General features: G+C 39.8%; 1 protein-coding gene across 2 annotated transcripts in view; it reads right to left on the reverse strand.

The window, feature by feature from the left end:
- Positions 1 to 298: 298 nt before the first annotated feature.
- The window catches only part of CD5L (CD5 molecule like), a 40096-nt gene continuing 16676 nt past the window's right edge, over positions 299 to 23718 (reverse strand). Inside the window, exons 1-6 of one of the 2 annotated variants that reach the window (XM_064477882.1) lie at positions 9917 to 10060; positions 5968 to 5994; positions 4787 to 5110; positions 3367 to 3684; positions 2509 to 2829; positions 299 to 1303 (exon numbers count right to left, since the gene is read on the reverse strand). In XM_064477882.1, coding sequence (XP_064333952.1) covers positions 1275 to 1303; positions 2509 to 2829; positions 3367 to 3684; positions 4787 to 5110; positions 5968 to 5994; positions 9917 to 9944 — 1047 coding nt within the window. In that variant the 5' untranslated portion in view covers positions 9945 to 10060 and the 3' untranslated portion in view covers positions 299 to 1274. Of the gene's footprint in view, positions 1304 to 2508; positions 2830 to 3366; positions 3685 to 4786; positions 5111 to 5967; positions 5995 to 9916; positions 10061 to 23718 lie in introns of those variants that run through there. The other variant, XM_064477881.1, reaches the window with a different exon arrangement.

Here is a 23718-nt window from a genome sequence, read left to right on the forward strand (position 1 = left end):
GGAAAATCAGGAAGAGACAACCTGATCAGATAAAGGCAAAATCTCTTTGAGGAGACAGGGTAGATCCCCAAACATCTGTTAAAGGTGTTTTCTTCTCTTCTATGAAGTTAAGTTTCTCTACCCATTTTCCCATGTTAGGAAATAGGGAGAGAGTTCTGCATCGAGAGGAGAGAGCTATATTCCACATATGATTGCAGGTTCTTTTCTACCTAATCCTGCCTCAAAGGCTGTCCCTGGAAAGCTGACAACCCTTGCTTCCCCTTAGGTAGAAAGAGTTTATCACACAGAGAGGCAACTGTTGAGACTTCAAGATGTACTTTATTAGAAAGCATAAATGAAGGCTTGTTGCAGCCACTCAACTTGGTCTGAATCTAAAGCTGTCCATTTTTAGGATTAAGTCATGATTCTCAGCTCAGTGCAGCTCTGTCTTGCCTCAGACTTGCAGACTTCAAAGTCTGAGTTGATAAAATTAAAATGATATCATCTGATTTGCATGAGACACAACTCTGGACCTCCCCAAACTCTTTTTGCATCCCTTCCTTTCCCTTCTCCCAGTGGCAGCTCTATGCCAATATATTTTTCCTAAGATAATTCATTTGTGAGATTCTTCTTGTTAAATGCACAGCACATTAGCAAGTTGTATGCGGATGGTCAACGAAGGTATTTTACCATGGGCATTCAGGGGATGTGAAATCTTTTCTCAAGTGTCATGAAAATCTCTAGGATCACAAATCCTGCTCTGCTCTTGAAAAATGATCTACTGTCATCAATAACTAAGAAAATAGTGAGGTGTTAATTGTTGTGAACACCTGAAGCTTGAGAAAAAGAGTTCAAAAAGACTCTAAGGTTTCCTCCCATTTCCATAGATAATTGTTTACCCATATTTCCTTTCCAATATTCCTTTTGTTGTCCCGTTCCTTTCATGTTCCTTACAGACATAGATCTTGTCTTAGAAATGGACTGTCATGGTTAAAGGAACAGGCTTGGGGATCCCAGGCTGGCTGAGAAGAAGCAGGAGAGGAGAGAACCAATGTCAAAGGGTCAGCAGTGAGGAGAGGGTGACTGGGAGTGCATCTTCTCCAGCAAGAAACACTTCAACAACTCACATCTCCAGGCAGCGATGGGGCTACTTGGCTCTGAGAGCCAGGTGTGGCAGAGTGTTCAGACTCCTGTTGAGGGGCTGAGGGAGCAGCAGGTAAAGCCTGCAGGCCCAGTGCTCATGCTGGGCCAGTCAGGGCCCCATGAGAAAGTAAAGGTCACTCTGGACCTGCAGGTCAAGCACCAAGAAGGTCAGGATTATGTTCTGTAAAGAGAAGAAGAATGCACAGTTAGGATGCAGACATGCCAAGAGGGGATTATTTCCTTCAGTCACAAAGAGGCCAAGAAAAATGGGGTCCCAGAATAGGAAAGGAGACCCTCCTAGAGCTTCATCACACACACGTCTCACACTGACGTGAACCAAGTCGGAATCTGGTGCAGTGTCCCAGGGACTCATTCAACCAGCTCCCATGTGAGTCACAGGCAGCGTTCACATATTAACGCTTCTTACCCTCACACGATCACAGAGCTCTTCAAGAGAAATGGGATAAGTGTCTCCCTTTGTACAGATGAAAATACTGAGTTTCTGAGCAGTGAAGTGACTAAGATTACATGGCCTCAGAATAGCAGCAGCAGGATTCAAAGCCTAGTCTTCTGTCACTAAATCTCTCCTCTTCTGGGCACTAACTGCTTGACATCTCTGGTCAACGGTCAGCTCTTCCCTGGTTCCATAGCTGAGGGTTTAACCAAGCAGCCGTGCACACCAGCTTCCCAGCCTGATTATAAAGCTGGGCTTCAGAGTGTGACTCTCTTGAGTTAGCCACCTAGGGGTCACGCTTGCATTTCCTGGCTCATGCTGGGACAGGGTTTCTTCATTCACTCCCCTGAAGAGATCTGCAGTGCAGGGCTGGTACTCTGGCCTCTCTGGAAAGACACTCTCATGGGCATTCCCAAATAGCCCCCTACCCTAGCTCCATTCCCACAGATGAACTTACATTCTGGGGAGTGACAATCGGTAGAATGAGGTGGGACCATGTTCTGCAGTTTAAACCTAGAGTTTGAAGGTTGCAGTCATCTAAGAGAACTAATTCCGAGTTAAGAGTCAAGCCTTGTCATTTTAGTTCTGCTCCATCATTCAAAAGCATTTTTTTTGTAATTTTGGAAAGTCACCTCTGTTCTCTGACTTTCACTTTCTTCATGTTTAATCTAAGGATGTTAATCCAATAATCTTCAAAACCCCTCTTGTTCTCACATTCAATAATATATGGTATGGGTTTTCCTTATTATTATTATTCTATTCATTACTAGAATGTCTCAGTTACATCCCCTGAAATGCACATAGAGTAGGTGACTACCATGGGCAGCTGTGTGGCACTGGGAGAACAGCCCTTGTTCCCAGCGTTCACCCCCACCGGCCCCTCTCCACCTCCCTCGTTGCCAGTCTTCACGAATCCCGTCTGCAGGGCTTACCTAAGCAGTCCACAGCCACATCTTCCCGGTGGTTGCAGTTGTGATGCCCCCAGAACCTGTGTCGGCACTGCTCCAGGGACTGCTCCTGCCCTGAGCAGTAAACATCATCCAGCCAGATGCGGCCATTCCCAAAGCCGAACCTTCTCCGGTCTTTGGCAGATACAAAGACAGGCTCCCCGCAGCCCAGTTGCTTGCAGACCACCTGTTCCTCCTTTTCTCCCCAGCCATCGTCACAGACCGTGCCCCATTCACCCTTGTGCAGCACCTCCAGTCGCCCAGAGCACTTGCTTTCTCCTCCTACCAGCCTCAATTGAAAGGGATCTGTAAGGTGGAAGAGGAAGTCAGGGGGTGGAGAAAGGCATAGAAAGAAGAATGTATAGGATCATCTGCATCCTCGTTCAAATCCCATCAGCACTTTTGGAACTCTACCTGGGCTTCTATGATTATAGCACCTTCTCTAGGTCCCAATCCACGTGGCCCAGGTCCGTCTCCTGAACTAGGATCTTTTCACTTTCTCATCTATTTTATAAAAATCTATTATTTATAAATGACTTTCTAGTAGTTTGTAAAAATGGAAGAATTCAGCAAGTGCATGAATGGTGTGTCCTGTCCCTATTATATAGGATTCAATATAATAACAGTTCATATTAATATAGTGCTTAATATTTAAAGCATTTTCACATACAAAAGCAAGTATCGTTATCTCCATTTTAAAAACAAAAGAATTGATGATCAATAATTAAATAACTTTGCCACGGTTATTTGATGCATGAGTAATTCTCTATAAACATTGGTTGAATGGAATTCCATTTAATCAAATTAATGAATGAACCTAGTCTCTGGACTTAGAGGCATTACCTTCACATTCGACCCACGTGTCCTCGTCATGGGTGCAGTTATTCTTCCCCCAAAGTCCAGAAGGGCAATCCTCAAGGTCTGCTTCCTTTCCCGAGCATGATACCTCACTCAGCCAGATGGGCCCTTGGCCCTGGGTAGACTTGCTGCAGCATCTCTGGGTCAGTATGGCCCTCCCACACCCCAGCTGCCGACACACCACCTTTGCAGCTGAGAGATTCCAGCCTGCTTTGCATACGGTGCCCCACTGCCCTTTGTGCTTCACTTCCACTCGTCCCTTGCAGCGCCCAGGCCCGCCAACCAGCTGCACAGTCTCTGGAACTGTGGGAAAAGAAAGATGAAGCATCTGCTCCCTGCAAGAACACAGTCTTCCCAGAAAAGGAGACCCAATGCACACATGTCTCAGTTCTCGGTGTTTAGTACAGTGTATACAAGAGTGCTTAGCAATGTCTTTTAGACGCTTGCTGAAGGAATGGATAACTGAATCGATGAAGTAAATGTTATTCTTCAGATCCAAGCTGAATCATTAATTATTCCTGTAGTGTTTTTATTTTTTCAAATTATTTTCATATTCAAATCCTCATTTATTCATCATAAGAATCAGATCGAGGCACTGTATAGATTTTTTTAAAAGTACAATAATAACATACACAATGTGTCCAAGACCAAGAACTTTTTGGTTAACTTTTAGCATTATCATCCAAGTATCCCAGATTACTCCTCTTGACCCTCAATCTCTCTAAAAAATAGGAATGAGACCTCAGCATCAGGGCACAAATTTTTAGTGATTGTTTCTTTGGGATGACAAAGAGGACATGGACTAGACCCTCAGCCAAATCATAGTGTAATGGATGAGGAAACATCACAGAGAGAGAAATCATAATACATGGAAAGCAAGCATGTGAAGGGAGTAAAGGAATACAACAACAATAAGAGATATATATGTACAGTTGTTGAGTGTTGGTTTCCTCTGAGCATCTCCTGTCTACCTAGCTAGATAGTGGACTCCTTGAGAACTGGAAAAGCATGCATTATAATCTGCAATCTTATTTCTTCCCTATAATTGCACCCGGTGCTCTAGATACAACATATACAGATACACTATTCAACAAATATTTAGTGGTTGTTGGATCTGTGCATGTGTGTGTTTGTGTGTGTGTTTGTGTGTGTGTGTGTGTGTAAGAGAAACAGGTTCTCATATAGATTGAAACTAAGAGAAAATCATTAGCTCAACCAAGAAGAAATAACACATCTAGGTGAAGATAATGTTTGTCTCCAGGGCCCAAATTGAGAAAGTGTGAGATGTGAAGGACGAGGAGCCAAACAGCCATTGTGTGAAATTTCATGGTGGAGAATAAAGACAAGAGTGGGCATGTGGGGTACAGGTAGGTGGCAGATAGTTCTTGAGCACTGCCATACTCACATTCACACTTCGCTCCTGCATCCTCATTGTGGGAGCAACTATAAACATCTTCATCTTGTTCACATTGAATTAGATTTTCTTCCACCCCAGTGCAGTTGACGTCTTGGATAAGGACTTTTTGGTCTTCATCTGCCAATGGCTTATATATAACACCACTGGGTGTCCTTATGGCTGCTCCACAGCCCAGCTCCCGACACACCACAGCCACGTCGTTCATGTCCCAGCCGTCATCACATATGGTGCCCCATTCGCCATTCCGTTGCACTTCCACTCGCCCTTCACAGCGATGTGGACCTCCCACCAGGCGTACGTGGGATGAAGATTCTGCAAAGATATGAGATATTGGCTGGAGATCTGGGAGGAGCCTGGAGAGTACTCAGTATACAGTCTTCTTAGAACTCTTCCAACGCTTGCAGGGTATGGAAAATTGAGGAATGAGAGAGAAGAGGTCAAAAGGGAAGAGGAAGAAGAAGAGCTTCAGGACCCCATCTCTGAGTTCTGTTTCTCTTACCTTCTTAATAGTATGTTACTACCATGGAGGAGGGCAGTTGACTGATAGAGCTCTTTTATACCCGGAGGGGCCACATTTAGACTGGTGGCCTGTGGTTTATAGGACTATAATCAGTGTAACGTATGGCAACATGGGCCACATGTAATAAGCCAGTTGCCTGCATGATTGGAATCTGACTTCAGAGGATCAGATTTTCCACTGTCTACCTTGTCTCAACCCTGCGCAAACTCCCTTAGAACTTGGTATCAACCCCAGAAGAAGCGGTTGAGTGAGAAATCTCTGACCTGGCTTATTTTAAACTGTATTTGGAAGTTTTGTTTGCTTTGTTCATTTGCTTTTGTTTCTCTCCTTTTTTCCATAATTTCTTGGGGGAAGCAATGTGACGAATGGAGGTTAGAGCTAGAAATTAAAATAAAACTATTAAAAAACTAAGAAAAAAAATTTCAGTTTTTGCACATCAAAGTTTAAGGTATATATATCTGAGTACAAATATAATTCAAGTAGAGTTGGAAGTGGAAATATAGTCACAGAATACCGAGTGGGTGGGCTGAGAAAACAGAAAGAATTCTACTGGGTATGTTTCGAACCAGAGCCTCCCTGACTTTGAAGCTTCAAAATTTTCACTCTCCAGATCTTAAAGGCCTCCCTCTTAAGACTCAAAAAATCTTACCTAAAAGGCCAGGTCCAGTGAAAAAGGCTGAGGAAAAAAGAAGGAAGTAAGTGAGATCATGCAGTCAATTTCCAAGGCTTTGTTCAGAAACACAAAAAGAAAGCCTTTGCCAAACTTTGTGTGACAGAGTGGTAAATACATAGCTTCCAAAGTCATTCCTGTTGGGACCTTATCATCCTGGAATGGCCAGCCCCGAAGGATGTACACTGGCTAGGAACCACAAAGACCACAGCTAACTGACCCATCATGATCTCTTTACATATGACGTTGGCTCTACCCAGCTGTGGATAGATCTGGTTTTCTATTCTCATCAATTAGATTGATTGATGATTACCACTAAAGTGTGGTAATACAACCTCTGGGCTCAACAGGAAAGTGTGCTGGAGACCACTGTCAAGACACACTCGTTGCAGAAGGTAAAGATGTCATGGGGGCAGCTCAAAGGACACAGGAAAATCAGCAGGATTTGTCTGTGTTCACTGACACTGTATTTAGACCAGAGTCAGCCAAGTTTTCCTGTAAAGGGCCAGATGCTTCAGGCTTTCTGGGCCATATTGTCTCTGTTAATAACAACTCAATTCTCTCCATTGTGGTTCGAGAGCAGCCATATAGAGTAAATGAGTGAGGATGGCCATGTTCCAATGAACCTTTATTTATGGACAATGAAGTTTATTTATGTGTCACCAAATATTATTTTTCTCTTGATTTTTTTCCCCACCATTTAAAAGTGTAAAATCCATTCTTCGTTTGCAGGCTGTAGTGTGCCAAACCCTGATCAATAGGTCAGAAGGCACTTTTACATTTACTTCTAAACTTCCAGGTTTGAGCACCAGCACATCTTTGAAACATCAGAGTTTCTTCCTACAGGATCTCTGTGTAATTGGACTCTTCTATCCATTAGGATACCCTCTAATGCTGTCATGAGAGTCCTCAGCTCTGTGACTGTCAATGGTCCTTGAGACCTAGGCATTTTGAATTGCAGAACCCATCATCCCCCTCACCAACACCCCATCTTATAGGACCTTTCTGAAGGAGCTAATATCTCTGGACTTCCAACCTAGAGCTTTTGAGGCACATCCAAGTATTTCAGTGGCCTGTCCTGGAATATTGTCTGCATTTGATTTCCAAGTAATTTCTTATTAACCCCAAGCCCTTAATCTTTAGGATATGTCCACTCCCAGACTCAGTAAGACCTTGTCTGCAATTGGCCAAAACTCAACTTTATTTTATACAACACACCCCACATGTTTAGTGAAGAGTACAAAACATATGTCCATGCAAAGGAAAGTGAATGTGATGAGCCTGATATGCAGGTGTGAAAGTGATAGAGCCCAAAAGTGACTTGAAAGCTCTGTAGCAGAGTAGGTAACTATGAGTATCCCAGATCCAAAGGCAATTCAATAGTATGTTCATGATGGGTGATACTACCTGCTAGGTGACATAGGGGATGCACAGAAGCTTAATGATGTGAGTAGTCTCCTGCATAAAACACACAAGTGCCGAATGGAGAGGCCAGTATGGGCTTCAGTGATGCACTGGATCATTGAGACAATAAAAATGGATGTGACTTCATTCAAAAATCCACAAATGACAAATGTTAGAGGCTGTGGAGAAAAGGGAACCCTCCTGCACTGCTGCTGGGAATGCAGTTTGGTGTGGCCACTGTGGAAAACAGTATGGAGATTCCTCAAAAGACTAGGAATAGACTTACCGTATGACCCAGGAATCCCACTCCTGGGCATATATCCAGAAGGGACCCTACTTCAAAATGACACCTGCACCCCAATGTTCATAGCAGCACTATTTACAATAGCCAAGACATGGAGACAGCCTAAATGTCCATCAATGGATGACTGGATAAAGAAGATGTGGTATATTTATACAATGGAATACTACTCAGCCAGAAAAACCGACCACATAACGTCATTTGCAGCAACATGAATGTCCATGGAGAATGTCATTCTAAGTGAAGTAAGCCAGAAAGAGAAAGAAAAATACCATATGAGATCACTCATATGTGGAATCTAAAAAAAAACAAAAAACAAAAACAAACAAACAAAATATAAATACAAAACAGAAACAGACTCATAGACATAGAATACAAACATGCGGTTGCCAAGGGGGTGGAGGGTGGGAAGGGATAGATGGGATTTCAAAATTGCAGAATAGATAAACAAGATTATACTGTATAGCACAGGGAAATATACACAAGATCTTATGGTAGCTCACAGAGAAAAAAATGTGACAATGAATATATATACGTTCATGTATAACTGAAAAATTATGCTCTGCACTGGAATTTGACAGAACATTGTAAAATGAGTATAAATCAATTTAAAAAAATGGATGTGACTGACTAGGGAAGGGATCTAGCAGCCACTGGTATCTTGTGAAAAGGCTCCTAACAAACCTGTGAAAAACATTATCTGTATTTCATAGATGAGAATGAGATTTCAGAAAGGTGTGGTAACTTAAAAATTCAGACAGCTAAGAAATCAAAGAACAAGGATTGAAACTCAGATCTCTGGGATTCCAAAATCCCCATTTACTCTTCATTAATCTGAACAATAACAAACTGGGGAAACGAGGGAAACATTATATGAAACACCTTTGAGAGGAAACTGCACAATTTGATCAATGAAAGGTATTTGTCCTGCAGCTCTACTTCTTTTTCTTGCTGTACCTGTGGCAACCCATGGTCTATTTATTTGTCTTTTTATAAACAGTTCATTTAGGAAAATTTATGTGAAAAGAGAATGGGATAAATTATTATGAATGTGTCACTGCAAATATAGGGACATAGAAAATTATCTGGTAATCAAGGTGGATTATAAATTGGGTATGGATTAAGTGGCTTTGGGGATTTAGAACAATTGCCAGATATAGACAAAGGAAAAGAGCAGGCAGGAGCTTCTCCTTTAAAAATACCTAGATCTAAAATGGGCAAAAGATCTAAACAAGCAATTCTCCAAGGAAGAAATACAAATGATCAATAGGCACATTAAAAAATGCTCTATATCACTAATAATCAGAGAAATGCAAATCAAAACTACAATGAGGTATCAGCTCACACCAGTCAGAAAGGCCATGATTCAAAAGTCCACAGATGACAAAAGCTGTAGAGGCTGTGGAGAAAAGGGAACCCTCCAACACTGCTGCTGGGAATGCAGTTTGGTGCAGCCACTGTGGAAAACAGTATGGAGATTCCTCAAAAGACTAGGAATATCCAGAAGGGACCCTACTTCAAAATGACACCTGCACCCCAGTGTTCATAGCGGCACTATTTACAATAGCCAAGACATGGAAACAGCCTAAATGTCCATCAACAGGTGACTGGATAAAGAAGATGTGGTATATTTATACAATGGAATACTATCCAGCCATAAAAAGTAACAACATAATGCCATTTGCAGCAACATGGATGTTCCTGGAGAATGTCATTCTAAGTGAAGTAAGCCAGAAAGAGAAAGAAAAATACCATATGAGATCGCTCATATGAGGAATCTAAAAAAAAATAAATAAATAAATACAAAACAGAAACAGACTCATAGACATAGAATATAAGCCCGTGGTTGCCAAGGGGGTGGGGGGTGGGAAGGGACAGACTGGGATCTCAAAATGTGGAATAGATAAACAAGATTATACTGTATAGCACAGGGAAATATATACAAGATCTTGTGGTAGCTCACAGCAAAAATAAAAGTGACAATGAATATATGTATGTTCATGTATAACTGAAAAATTATGCTCTACACTGGAATTTGACACAACATTGTACAATGACTATAACTTAATTAAAAAATGTTAAAAAAAAATTTGTCTGCAGAATCAAAAGTTTATAGAGAAAAAAAAAAAACCTAGTCTGCACCAGATGGGCAGGGAGAGGATTCTCCTGATCAAAGGTCCAGAGTACTCTGAAGCCTAGACCAAAAGGAGCAGAAGTACTTACCAACGATCAAGAAAAACAGCCGAGCCATGACCAAGGTACCTAAGATGATGAGCTGAAATTGAAGGCTAGAAGGAGATGTCAGAACAGCAGTATTCAGCTTTGACTGCAAGTGTGCCAAGAGGAGGGAGGGAGGCAGGTCCTGTTCGCAGCAGAGGCTTTATCAGATGACCAGGAACCAATGGGCTCAGGGGAAGAACTGATAGAGCTGGACTTGCTGAAATCAGCATGTCCCCAGGGGAAGGCAGGTGGTGAGAACTGGCAGAAAGATGAAGAAAACAAACTGAAAAATCCCAAGCTGTTATGACTTGGTTCTGCTGTAATCCTAGCTCCATCCATACAGAGATGGAGCCTTTCGGTCTTTTCACTGTGCAAACAGAGGAAGCAACTCCCACAAGGAAAGGCAGGTACTGAGAATGGGGCCATTTCACATTAGAGGATCAGGCAATGCCTGAGCCCCATGTAGTTTCTGGGACAAAAGGCCAACTTAGTGCCTTCATTCCAGATGGAAATGACTAAAAAGTATAGAAGCCAGAGATCATAGAATAACTGCAGAGTTGCCCTTGGAGGCACCCTAATCCAGAGTCAGGACTATCATTCAGAATCAAGGTGTCACTCTCTGCAGCTAGGGCTGGCTTTATGTCCTTCAAACCAGCTTTTCCAGTGCGATATGGACCTGCTCTTCTGCTATGCTGGTTTATGCCCATCTTTGGAAGGTGAGTGGAAACAGATCCTTGTGGTAAAGGAATCAAGCCATTCTTAGGTCTAAGATACAAAGGACAGGGATTGAGTAGCAAGACCTTCAATATTCCCAGGTCCACCTGCCTTGCTATTAAGTGCAGCTATACTTCAAGAACTATTTAACTCTGGACTCAATTATGTATGCTAATATCACTCCCGACTGTTTCAAGCTGGGAAATTTTTTCCTCTATAATAAAACATCTTTGCTTCTTTGTAACATTTGGATCACTTTGCACCATTTGGATCACTTTGCACAAAGTTTGGTTCATTATAGGTATTTTTAAAAAAATTTTTTTAAGGTTTTAAAGTCTTCTCTTTGAAAAGATGGTATCTTACACTACATACAAAAATACTCTGAAAAATGCACACGACTTCATTTACAAAACACTGAATCAATATATTAAAGAAGAATTACATGGTTATGGATTTAATAAATGGAGCATGCATTCATGAAACTTATAAAAATATTAAGAAATGCATTGAAAAAAGTAGTATAAGAAAAGACATCTCATATATTCAAATAAAAATCACAAAGGTCCTGAGCCAATTAATGGTTGGTTACAATGTCATTCAAAAATGCCTGTAGGTTTCAGTAAAATCCATTGCTTATTTCTGCATGCCTAGTCCATGAAGAAACTGTTTGATGTGAGGTAAGTAATGGTCAGGAATTATTATGCCAAGTTAACTGTACACCTCAAAACTATAAGTTTGCCATACTTACAGGTATCCTATTGTTGATGCTGGAATGAGTTACACCTTAGTAAAAAATACCAAATAACAAGAATGGCATGAGATAGGATATGTAACAATTTCACCATTCATATACTGACTTTAAGTATCCTGGTTATATTTTGATTCTTAATAAAGATGCACTTCGAAGGCCTCCAAATGAGGTGAAAAATAAAGAATTTATGGTGCCCGGCTCTGATGTAATCACTGGCCTAATCCCCTCGGGTAACTATGCTACATTTGGGCAGAAAGCACACAAAAAAATAATTTAAATATTCGATGTAGGCATTTATTTATAATCCTGTTTCTTTCTCCTATAATCTACTTCTTATTATATTCAGTAAAAAATATTTAGCCACCGTGAGTGCCAGGTGAATGTGATGTATGGAGGCAGTACCTTGATGAATAAAGGATATTTGCTGCTTCAAGATGAAATGCTCTTGTAACTGGGATGCCATGTAAAAACAGCTTTAATAGAGGAAAGTATAAGACACTTTGGGAACATGATGGAGAAAGTGGTCACCTTTACTTGGGGTTAATAATAGATTTCAGAGAGACAATGACACTTGAACAGGAAATAAAGGATAGTAGAATGGAGAGTCAAAGTGGAAAAAGACTTTGCTCTGCATAAGCAGACAAGTGAAGTAGCATGACCCATGTAAACAACAAAGGGGAGTTTGGAATGGCTGAGTCACAGCCTGCTTGGCAGTCAGGTGCCAGGTGATATTGATGTTGAAATGTAGACAGTCCAGGGAGAATACAAGAGAGTCCAAATTGACAGGGTGGTGAGGGGTGTTGAGGGGAAGGGACGGGTATGAGACAGTTAATTGTAGAATCTGTAAGAAGACTTTGCTCTTCGGATGTGAAAATGAGGAATAATTAGTGCTTTAAGATGATTCCCAGATTTCTGAAGGGAAAAAAATGTGACAGAGGGTGAACATAAAGATGAATGTCAGTGATGGTAGGTGGAAAGTAGGAGACTGCACCTCACCGTCACAATGTCAGGGTGGTGAAATGGAGGGTGAGCTGCATAACAGGAGCCAGAGAGGCTGGATTGGACAGGAAGCTTCTGAAAAGTGGTAAGGGACTGACAGAGTAAATGAGATTAAAAGGGAGCCTGGATAAAGACAAGCACTGGATTGAAAACCTGCATTTGTTAAGGGGAACCAATGTGTCCCATTGTGAGGTCCTCTCAAGCAGCAGTCAGAGGGTCAGCATGAGATTATCAGCCTGATGGATTCCTTGTTGGAGCCTTGTAAGAAACTGTGCTGGGAGGTTGGTAAAGTAAGGGGCTCGAGATGAGAGAGTAACTCAAGTAGCCTACAAGACTTAGAGATCAGGAAATGGGCTGATAACAAGTGAACAGAGAAACAAGTTGTCTGAAAGAGGATCTCACTGAGGAAGGGCTAGGGGAAATGAAAGTGACAGAAAGTTCAAGGGATGACAAGTTGTTCAGAGACTTGGAGGGGAGTGTTTAAGGCTTTGGAGGAGAAGCAGTTCTGGGCAATGGCAATGACAAGTCCCAAGTCAGGGGACTGAAAGAGAATGAAGGTGGAAGTTTCCAAAGCGGAGGGGTTTAGGCAATTGAGAAGGGGTTATCAGTATGAGGCTTCTCTAGATGAGGAAGATGGGGTGGGATGCAGGGGGTGGTAAGCCCAAAGCCGTGTGGAAGTAGATAGCTGTCTGGAGAACATCGATGTGCAACAACAGAAGAGCATAGAAGACATTCTCTGGGGTGCTCTACTGAAGGATGAGCTGCATGTTCTGCTGCTTGAGCATCAAAGTGAAATCCGTCTGACAAAGAACTGAGTATGTCTACTACTGGTGGTCTCTATGAGAATAGGAAACCATCTAAGTCGTTCCCCTTGTATGTCCAGTGCTTGTTATGCAATAAGTGACTGTTGACTCTGTGAATGAATAAAGGATTATGTTGGCAGCCAAAGGACATCACTGAGCCCATAGAACCAAAGAAACATCACCTCTTGTCTATTATGTCCGCATTGTCTCTTATGGGCTAGGAGACAGGGGCTTTAGGGACTCCAAGAGAAAAAACTGGCAGGAAGGAAGTATTCTGCCTCTCTAGGGTTTGCATAATCAAAGGGCAGTCTGAAAAAGCTAATAGGATACTAAGTCAGTCAGGTGTCCAGCACCATAATAATGGGATTATTTTCCAGAAAGACTCATTCTAGTCACTTTTGGTGAGACAAGGTGTTTAATGTGCACCTATCTTATGCAGGATGGGCTTTGGAGATGGGTGGGACTGAACCCACAGGTGACAGCCTTTGGGGTGTGCTTCCTGGCTGGGAGAAAGTAAAGACTGACATTCTGAGATGTTTGGCAGAATGACTAGGAATCTCTTGGGCTGTCTTTCTATAATATCTGGTCTAGAAAACAGGATTCTGGTGGAATGGCTGCCCTTTCCCGTGTACCTCTGTAAACACCTATAAGTGAGAAGGAGCTCGAAATACGGAATAGATCCAGGACTCGGGACTGAGGAAGCACACGGACACTTTTCCGGCGTTTAGAATAAAACGGCTTTGTGGTATTCCTGAGGAGATAACAAAACCTATGAATGGACACTTCAGGAAAATATTTGCTCAACGCATCATGAGAAAACTCTAAAGACAAAATAGGTTCTCTGAAAGAACATGATCTATAACTGTAGATATTTAGTCATACGGTTTACTAATAGATTCCATTATTTATGGTTAGTTGATTATTAGTAATTATTTTTTGGTCACCAAGTCTCAAAATTGCAAAAACACTCTAAACACGATCAGGAAAAAGATCCTAAAGTCTTCTGAAAATGCCAGCAGCAATCCTGTCAGGTATGCTGAGCCAGGCAGGACTCCTGGACTGTGGCCCCCCTCAGGACACAACAAAGTCCATAATGGCCTCTCATTCTTCTGGCACCTGAAGTGACAAACCCAAGAGAGAAGAGGACGGGTGATGGCAGCCAAAAGGGTAAGGTTCACAGGGAAGAAAGCTTGTAACCCTGGCTGCTCTGTGTGCATCCTCCTGGACTGTCCACATCCTGCTGGCAGAAAACTGGCCCTGGACGTCTTTATGTCCTTGGTGTGCTCTGCCCAGTGAACTTCAACCTGTGCTTTTCTGGACTTTCCTGGGACTGTCCTTACAAAGAAGCATTGCAGTGCAGGGGCTAAGAGGATGTGCTTTGGAGGCACACAGACCTGGTTACTGTGTCACTTAATAGCCATGTGACCTTGAGCAAGTTACTTTGACCCTTTGGGGTAGTTCTATAGGACACGATTTATACCTTTTTTGCTAGAATGATCAGTTTTCATTTCTGCCTTTTTTGTTAAATAAATATTTAACTAATTTAATCTTGCTTAATTTTCTCTCATGTTCCTCTTTTAAATGGGAAATCAAAAATGACAGCAAAGCAAGTCGTTTATAGGGTGACTTCTCAGTTAATCACCAAACACAGGAGGCCAACTCCTTTCCTCAAGCTAATTAGCCTTATGTAGTTTTTCTGTGCTGGAAAGTTAGCTCCCTAGACATAACTGATCCTAAACCTAGTCCCCATGAAAGACAGACATTCTCAAGTCGGAAAAAAAAAAAAAAAAAAACTCCTATTCTAGTAATGTAAGAATAAATGGTCAGTATAGGGCCCATGAGAAGAGAACAAGAGGAGCTGTCTAATGAACCAGCCTCAAATCAGGAAGTTTCCCAGGGGTTACAGCACTGTGCTGCCTCACCATGGAAGACATTATCCTAACGCTGATACAAGGGCTCTGCAAAGAGTCACATGCACAATTCACTCATGTGACATGTAAATTGTGCATGTGGATATTAGCTGTGGGGATAATTGTACTGTCAAATTCCAATCCTTCCTCACCAAGAAGATGATGACTTTCCTTAATCTGTGTGATCAGCAGAACCATCTGTGTTCTCTGGGAACCTGAACAGGTGTATGGATATTTTCCTTGCCCTTGGATACTGATGGGTCTTGGAACACCTTCATCTACTGGGAGCTGCTAAGAACAAGGACAGCAGCTTAGAAAGTCACAAAGGTTTGAGAGGCAACCAAGAGCTCTGACTCAGTTGATTGACAAGGTACATCTCCTACATGAGGCCAGTCTGTCAAGAACAGGAGAAGTGGTTGTTATGTCCAATGTGCAGAAACCAGCATAAAGAGTCAAGAAAAGTGAGAAACAGGGTAATGTATTTCAAACAAATACAAGATAAATCTCCAGAAAACAATCTTAGTGAAATGTAAATTCATGGTTTACCTCATAGAAAGTTCAAAATAATGGTCCAAAAGTCCTCACCAAAAAGAAGAAAGCAACGCATGAACAAAGAAAGAATTTTAACAAAGATATAGAAAATATTAAAAAGTACCATACAGAAAACTTAGAGATAAAGACTGTCATAATTAACTTTAAAAAATCTGTAGAGCAGATCAGCACACTAGATTAAGCTGAAGAAAGGATCAACAAACTTAGAACAGAAGACAGTGGAATTCATTGTATCAAGGAAGAAATCAAGAAAGGAAAAGGAAAAAAGAAGTTTTTAAAAAGAGTGAAGATAATTTGAGGAGCTGATGGGACACTAACAAGTGAATCATTATACACATTATAGAAGAGTAGAAGAAGTGAGAGAAAAAGGAGTAGAAAGCTTATTCAGAGAAATAACAGCTGAAATTATTCTAATCTGGAGAAATAGACACCCAGATCCAGGAAGCAAAAAGAATACCAAAAAAGATTAACTCAAGGAGACCCACACTGAGACACATTTTAATTAAATTGTCAAAAGTTAAGAGACAAGACAGAATCTTAAAAGTGGCAAGAGAAAAGAGACTTGTTCTTCACAAGGAAACCCCCATACGACTATCAATTGAAAGAAAAAGCTGCCAACCAAGAATATTTTACCTGGTACACTTACCCGTCAGAATTGAAGGAGAGTGAAAAAGTTTCCCAGACAAACAAAAGCTGAAGGGATTCATCACTCAACTAGACTTACAAGAAAGGTTAAAGAGAGCTCTTCAAGCTGAAATGAAAGGAAGCTAATCTGTAACAGGAAAACATATGAAAGTATAAAAGTCACTGGTAAAGGTAATTATATATTTAAACTCAGAATATTCTAATATTGTAAGACTGGTAGGTTATCGCTTATATCTCTAGTATAAAGGCTAAAAGACAGAAGTACTAAAATAATTGTATCTACAATAATTTATTAATGAATACTCAATGTTAAAATATGTAAATTGTGATATCAAAAAGATAAAATGTGGAGGGGAGTGTAAAAGTGTAGGACTTTTGTGTGAGTTTGAAGTCAGATTATTATTAGCCTAAAATATATTCCTATAACTATGTTTTACGTAACCCTCATGATAACTATAAAACAAAAACTTATAGTAGATATATAAAAGATAAAAAAGAAGGAGTCAAATCATACAAACACAGAAAATCATCAAATCAAGAAGAAGAAAGAGAAGAATTAAAAATGAAGGAATTACAAAATAGTCACAAAGCAATTAATAAAATGCCAATAGTAAGTCCATATGTATCAATGATAACTGTAAATGTAAATTCTCCAACAAAAAGCGGAGTGGCTGAATGGATTATTTTAAAAGACCCAAATATATGTTACCTACGATAGACTCACTTCAGCTTTAAGGACATACATAGACTGAAATTGAAGGGGTGGAAAAAGATAGTCTATGCAAATGGAAGCCAAAGGAAAGCAGAGATACCTATACTTATATCATACCAAATAGACTTTCAGCCAAAAACAGTAACAAGAGACAAAGATCATTATATAATGATAAAGCAGTCAATTAATCAAAAGTAGATAACAATTGTAAATATCTATGCAGCCAACATTGGAACCCCTAAATATATAATATGAATATCAACAGATATGAAAGGAGAATTAGACAGCAAAACAATAATAGGGGCTTTAATAATCCACTTTCAACAATGGATAATTATCAAAACAGAAAATCAATATGGGAACATTGGACATAAACTACACATCAGACCAAATGAACCTAACATATATGCAGAACATTCCATTTAACAGCAGCGGAATACACATTCTTCTCAAGAGGATGTAGAATATTCTCCAAGACAGAACATATGTTAGGCCCAACATAAAAAGTGCCAACAAATTTAACAACATTGAAATCATATCAAGCATCTTTTCCATCCACGATGGTATAAAACTAGAAATAAATTGGAAGAGAAAAAAATGGAAAATTCACAAACATTTGAAAATTAAACATGCCCTTGAACAAACCAATGGATCAAAGAATAAATCAAAGGGAAAAATTTAAAGAAAAATACTTTGAGATAAAAGAAAATGGAAACACAATACACTAAACCATATCAGATGCAGCAAAAAGCAGTCCTAAAAGATAAGTTTATAGTGATAAATGCCTGCATTAGGGAAAAAATATTTCAAATAAACAACTAAACCTTACACCTCAAAGAACTAGAAAAAGAACAAACTAAGCCCAAATGTGGTACAAGGAAAGAAATAACAAAGAGCAGAGCAGAAATCAATGAGATCAAGATCGGAAATGTGATAGAAAAGATCAATGAAACTAAGAGCTACTTTTGTAAAAAGATTAACAAAATTGATAAAATTTTAGCTAGACTATGAAAAAAGGGAGAAAACTCAAATAGATACAAACAGAAATGAAAGAGGAGACATTACAACTGATAACACAGAAGTACTAACAATCATCAAAAACTAGTATGAAAAATTATATGCCAACAAACTAGAAAACTTAGGAGAAATGAGTAAATTCCTAAAGCACATACAACCTACAAAGACTGAATCATGAAGAAACAGAAAACCTGAAGAGATCAATAGTGAGGGGAAAGATTGAGTCAGCAATCAAAACCTCCCTAAGAGAAAACTTGAGGACCAGATGGCTTTACTAGGAAATTCTACCAAACATTTAAGGAAGAATTAATTCCAATCCTCCTCAAACTTTTCCAAAAGATTAAGGAGGAGGGAACACTTTCAAATTAATTTTATAAGACCAGCATTACCCTAGGACTAAAGACAGACAAGAACACTGTAAGAAAAGAAAATTACAGAACAATATCCCAGATAAACATGGATGCAAAAATCCTCAACAATATATGAGTGAACAGAATTCAACAGCATATTAAAGAATCATGCACCGTGGTTAAGTGGAATTTATCCTTGGGAGGCAAGAATACCACAACATACAAAAACCAACACATGTGATACAGCTCACAAACAAAATGAAGACCAAAACTGAAACTTACATAATCATCTCAATAGATGCAGAAAAAGCACTTGACAAAATTAGACATCCTTTCATGTTAAAAACTCTCAACAAATTAAAAATAGAAGGACTGTACCTCAGCATAATAAAAGCCATATTTATGACTGTACCTCAGCATAATAAAAGCCATATTTATGACAAGCCCACAGCCCAAGAACACAATAAAACGTTATACTTAACAATGAAAAGGTAAACACTTTTCCTCTAAGATCAGGGACAAGTATATCCATTCTTGCCACTTTTAATCAACATAGTACCAGAAGTTTAGCAAGAACAATTGGGCAACAAAAGGAAATAAAAGACATCCAAATTGGAAAGGAAAATGTAAAATTGTTTCCATTTGTAGATGGCATAATCTTATATATAGAAAATCCTGAGACTCCACCAAAAAAAAAAAAAACTGTTAGATCTAATAAATGATTCAGTAAAGCTGTAGGATACAAAATCAACATACAAAAATTAGCTGGGTTTCTATTCACTAACAATTAACTACCAGAAAGAGAAATTAAGACAGCAATCCCATTTACAATCATCAAAAATCATCAAAAAGAATAAGCTATTTTAGAAAAAAATTAATCAAGTTGGTGAAAGGTCTGTACACTGAAAACTATAAAATATTATGAAAGAAATTGACAAAGACACAAATAAATGGAAAGATATTCCATCTTGATGGATTGAGGAAATTAATATTGTTAAAATGTCCATACTAACCCAAGAAATCTAAAGATGCAATGCAATTCCTATCAAAATAGTCATAGCATTTTTTCAGAGAAATAGGAAAGAAGCCTAAAATTTGTGTGAAACCACAAAAGGCCCCAAGTAGCAAAAGCAATCTTGAGAAAGAAGAACAAAGCTGGAGGTATGACATTTCCTGATTTCAAACTATACTACAGAGCTATGGTAATCAAGACATTATGGCACTGGCATAAAAACAGACACAATCAATGGAACACAATAAAAAGACCAGAAATAAACCCATGTTTATGTGGTCAATTAATTTTCCTCAAAGGTGCCAAGATTACACAACAGAAAAAGGATAGACTATTCCATAAATTTTATCAGGAAAACTGTACACCCACATGCAAAATAACATAATGGTACTCCTATCTTATACTATAGACAATGATCAACTCAAAATGGATGGAAAACTTGAACATAAGACCTGAAACTATAAAACTCACAGAAGAAAATTCCATGGTATTGGTCTTGGCAATATTTTTCCAGATTTGACAACAAAAGCAAAACCAACAAAAACAAAAATAAACAAGTGGGACTACATCAAACTAAAAATCTTCTGCATATCAAGGAAACATTCAACAAGATGAAAAGCCAACCTATGGACGTGGAAAAAATATTGCCAAATGACGTAAGTGACAACGGGTTAATGTCCACCATACCTGAGAACACATCTCAATATCAAAAAATAAAAACCAAAAAATTATGCAGTTAAAATATGGGCAAAAGATCTGAATAGACATTTTTTCCCCAAGGAGACATACTAAAGGCCAGAGCAGGTACATGAAAAGTTGTTCAATATCACCAGTCACCAGGGAAATGCAAATCAAAACCGCAAGGTGATACCACATCACAATGATCAGGTTGGCTTTTATCAAGAAGACAAGAAATAACAAGTGCTGGCTAGCATGTGGAGAAAAGGGAACCCTTGTACACTGTTGGTGGGAATGTAAATTGGTGCGGCCACTATGGAAAACAGTATGTATATTCCTCAAGAAAGGAAAAACAGAACTACTACATGGTCTAGCAATCCCCTTTCTAAGACCGTATCAAGGGAAATGAAATCAATATCTCAAGGAGATTTCTATGCTCCCATGTTCATTGCAGCATTATTTACTATAGCCACGGCAGGAAAACAATCTTGACAGATGAATGGATAAAGAAAATGTGGTGTGTATGTACACGTACACACAACGGAATATTATTGAGCCTTTAAAAAGAAGTAAGTCTCGCCATCTGCAACAACAAATGGACGAACCTGGAGGGCAGTCTGCTAAGTGAAAGAAGCCAGACGGGGAAAGATAAATACTTCACGGTGTCAGTTTTATATATGGAATCTAAACAAGCAAACAAAAATGTTGAACTCATTAAAAACAGACTAGAATCATGCTTGCCAAGCGCTGGAGAGTGGGAAAAATGGGGAAAGCCTGGCAAAAGTGTATGAAAACTTTCAGTTGCAAGATTAATAATATATGAGACCTAATGTATAACATGGTGACTACAGTTGATAATATTGTATTGTATAATTGAAATTTGTTAAGAAAATAAATCTTTCCAAAATATATTCTCTCCCAAGAAAAAGTAAATATGTGAAGTGATGGATGTGTTAACTCAATTGTGAGAATCCTTTCAGAAGGTATATGTATTTCAAATCATTACATTGTATATTTTAAATATATTAAAACTTCAATTGTGAATTATACTCAATAAAGCTGGAAAAATTGTGACTAGTTACTGCTATCACTGGTCCATCTTGCACATCTGGGCTTCATCAAACAATTCCAAGAATTCATTAAGGAATAAGAAATAAGTAACAAGGAATTTTCTTAAAAATATTTTTCAGTGTACTGTGTACTTTTTCTATCATTCTCCCAAAAAACTGAAAGAGGATCTCAAAAAAGCCATCAGAAAATTTTACACGTATCTGCTACAGTTTGGAGGGCATTCGACTGCACCTGGCTCACATCTGTAAGTGTCTAAAAGTGAGTAGCTGGCTGGACCTCTGCTGGGAATAACTAGTGAGTTCAAAATTCAGCTGGGAAAGATATATGTTTTCCAGAGTTTAACGTGGACCAGAATGGATCATCTCGAGACAGTGATCAAACTCAGAGTGCGCCTGGGAGTGTGAAGTGACCTCCACAGGGAAAGCACGTGAGAAAGGCCACAAGCCGAGGGGGAGCTTAGAAGCTGTCAGTGGAGGAAACACCATTGCATCGGGGGGATGTTCACGCGGAGGAATCTGAAGAAATTACAAAGGTGTTGCTAAAGAAAAAGAGACAGCAGGTGGACGTGGACGTCATGCAAAGGGCATCTGCCCCATTACCAAGTGCCCCGCTCCACACAGAAGACCTTGCCCTTTTTCACTAACTCTCCCACCCTGCTCCTCCTCACTTCTTGAGGGGACCAAAATAGCAGCTGATGAGTCAGGAAGAAAGTGACCAAAAAAGATAAAAGAAACTGACTGCATCTCCTCTTTCCTTGGGACTAAAAGTAGGCCTTAGGCTGAGAGAGGGGTGAGCAAGACACTGTCAGATGAGAAAGTTAAGTTTCAGATTTGTTCTGTCATTTTCTTTCCTTTTCTTTTCCTTCCTTCCTTCCTTCCTTCCTTCCTTCCTTCCTTCCTTCCTTCCTTCCTTCCTTCCTTCCTTCCTTCCTTCCTTCTTTCTTTCTCTATCTGAGGAGACAACTATTTATTTGTACTTGAAAGTGATTAGAAAACTTAGAAGATTTTCTGGAGATTTCATCTAGTGGTGAAAAACCAAAGAGCTCAACAAAGTTAGGGTAAGTTGTTGGAAATAACAAAATTATTTTTTGTTTGCACCCTACCAAGAGATGTAATAAACTGAACTTTAATAAACTCAAGAAAGTTACACTCAGTAATGCTTTGTGGAGAGGATGTTTACTCTGCAAATGAGAAGAAGAGATGAGTACTGTAAAATTAGACATTGGGAGAACAAACTTTGCAGCTGCGACGGCCACCATCCAGGTCACAGGGGAGGAAAGGACAGGATACAAAGTACATGATAATCATAATGTGACTCCCATTCAAAATGAAAGCTTTAGGCTAATAAATGTTTTGTTTCGAAAACATGTGGTCTTGGCGGAGGGTATAGCTCAAGCAGGATCCAGAAGAAGGCGGCTTCCTGGAGTGGGTGGGGACGTGGTCAGGTCTTAGGAACAGTCTTCTGGATCTGAGCCTTCACAGCTGGGTCCTGCTCTGGGTGTGGTCCTTACACTGGTGTGCTTCAGTCTGAGTGACACGTGGGCCTTAAATGAACTTTGGCAGCTCTAGCTGTTAATATCAGAGCCCTATAACGCATAGGGTTCAATCCCCAGATCTCCTCTAAAAATAAATAAATAAACAAACAAACAAATAAATAAATAAGCCAGCTTAATTGCCTCCCCCTGCCTAATTAATGAATTACAATCCAAGAGTGATAATAATCTGATATTTTAAAACAAAGGAAAGAAAGCATATGGTCTGATATGGGGTACGTTAACACTGAGTTTCAATATCAGACGTATGTGAAACAGAATGAAAATTTCATACCACAACTCAGATGTGCAAAGAATTTAAACTTTCTTTTTTTATCAATATAACCAATCACATCCTAATTTTGAGTTCTCACCCTTGCTGATGTCATAAGGAAAATTTATGTCTGATCTGAAGTCAGTGTGGTTTTGGTGACAACAAGCAAGCAGTGAGCACTGACTTCTCTATCGGGTAACTGAGAACAGCAACCAAATTTACACGTCTCTGCAAGTAAACACAGCCACTGGCTACTGGGGAAATCTTAGGAGAAATTTCTGCCCAAAGAAATTCTAAATATTTTCACCCCATTAGGGCATGATGTGAATTGGAGAACCGAGGGAGATAATGAGGATGTTTCTGTGGCGCTGGTAGCAACAGGGTATTCTTCTTGCCTCATTTGTATGGAAAATATTGCCACGGCTCTATGCTGCCTGGCCTGAGGTAATTCAGCAAGCAATGTGGACTTCAGATCCAAAGAAGTGCTGTCCAATCTTGGAGGCTATGATATTAACGAGAGCTGTCAAAATTCATTTAAGGCCCACGTGTCACTCAGACTGAGGCACACCAGTGTAAGGACCACACCCAGGGCAGGACCCCGGCATGAAGGCTCAGATCCAGAAGACTGTTCCTAAGAACTGACCACATCCCCACCCACCCTAGGAAACTTCCTTCTTCTGGATCCCTTCCCCAGAAGTCGTGTAACACGTGAGCAACTCTAATCAGTAAGTTTCTGTCACAGTGAAAGAAACAGTAATAAAACAGCTTCTATTTGCAGAGCCCTTA

This window comes from Camelus dromedarius, chromosome 23 (genome assembly GCF_036321535.1).
Source record: "Camelus dromedarius isolate mCamDro1 chromosome 23, mCamDro1.pat, whole genome shotgun sequence".
Taxonomy (NCBI): Eukaryota; Metazoa; Chordata; class Mammalia; order Artiodactyla; family Camelidae; genus Camelus; species Camelus dromedarius.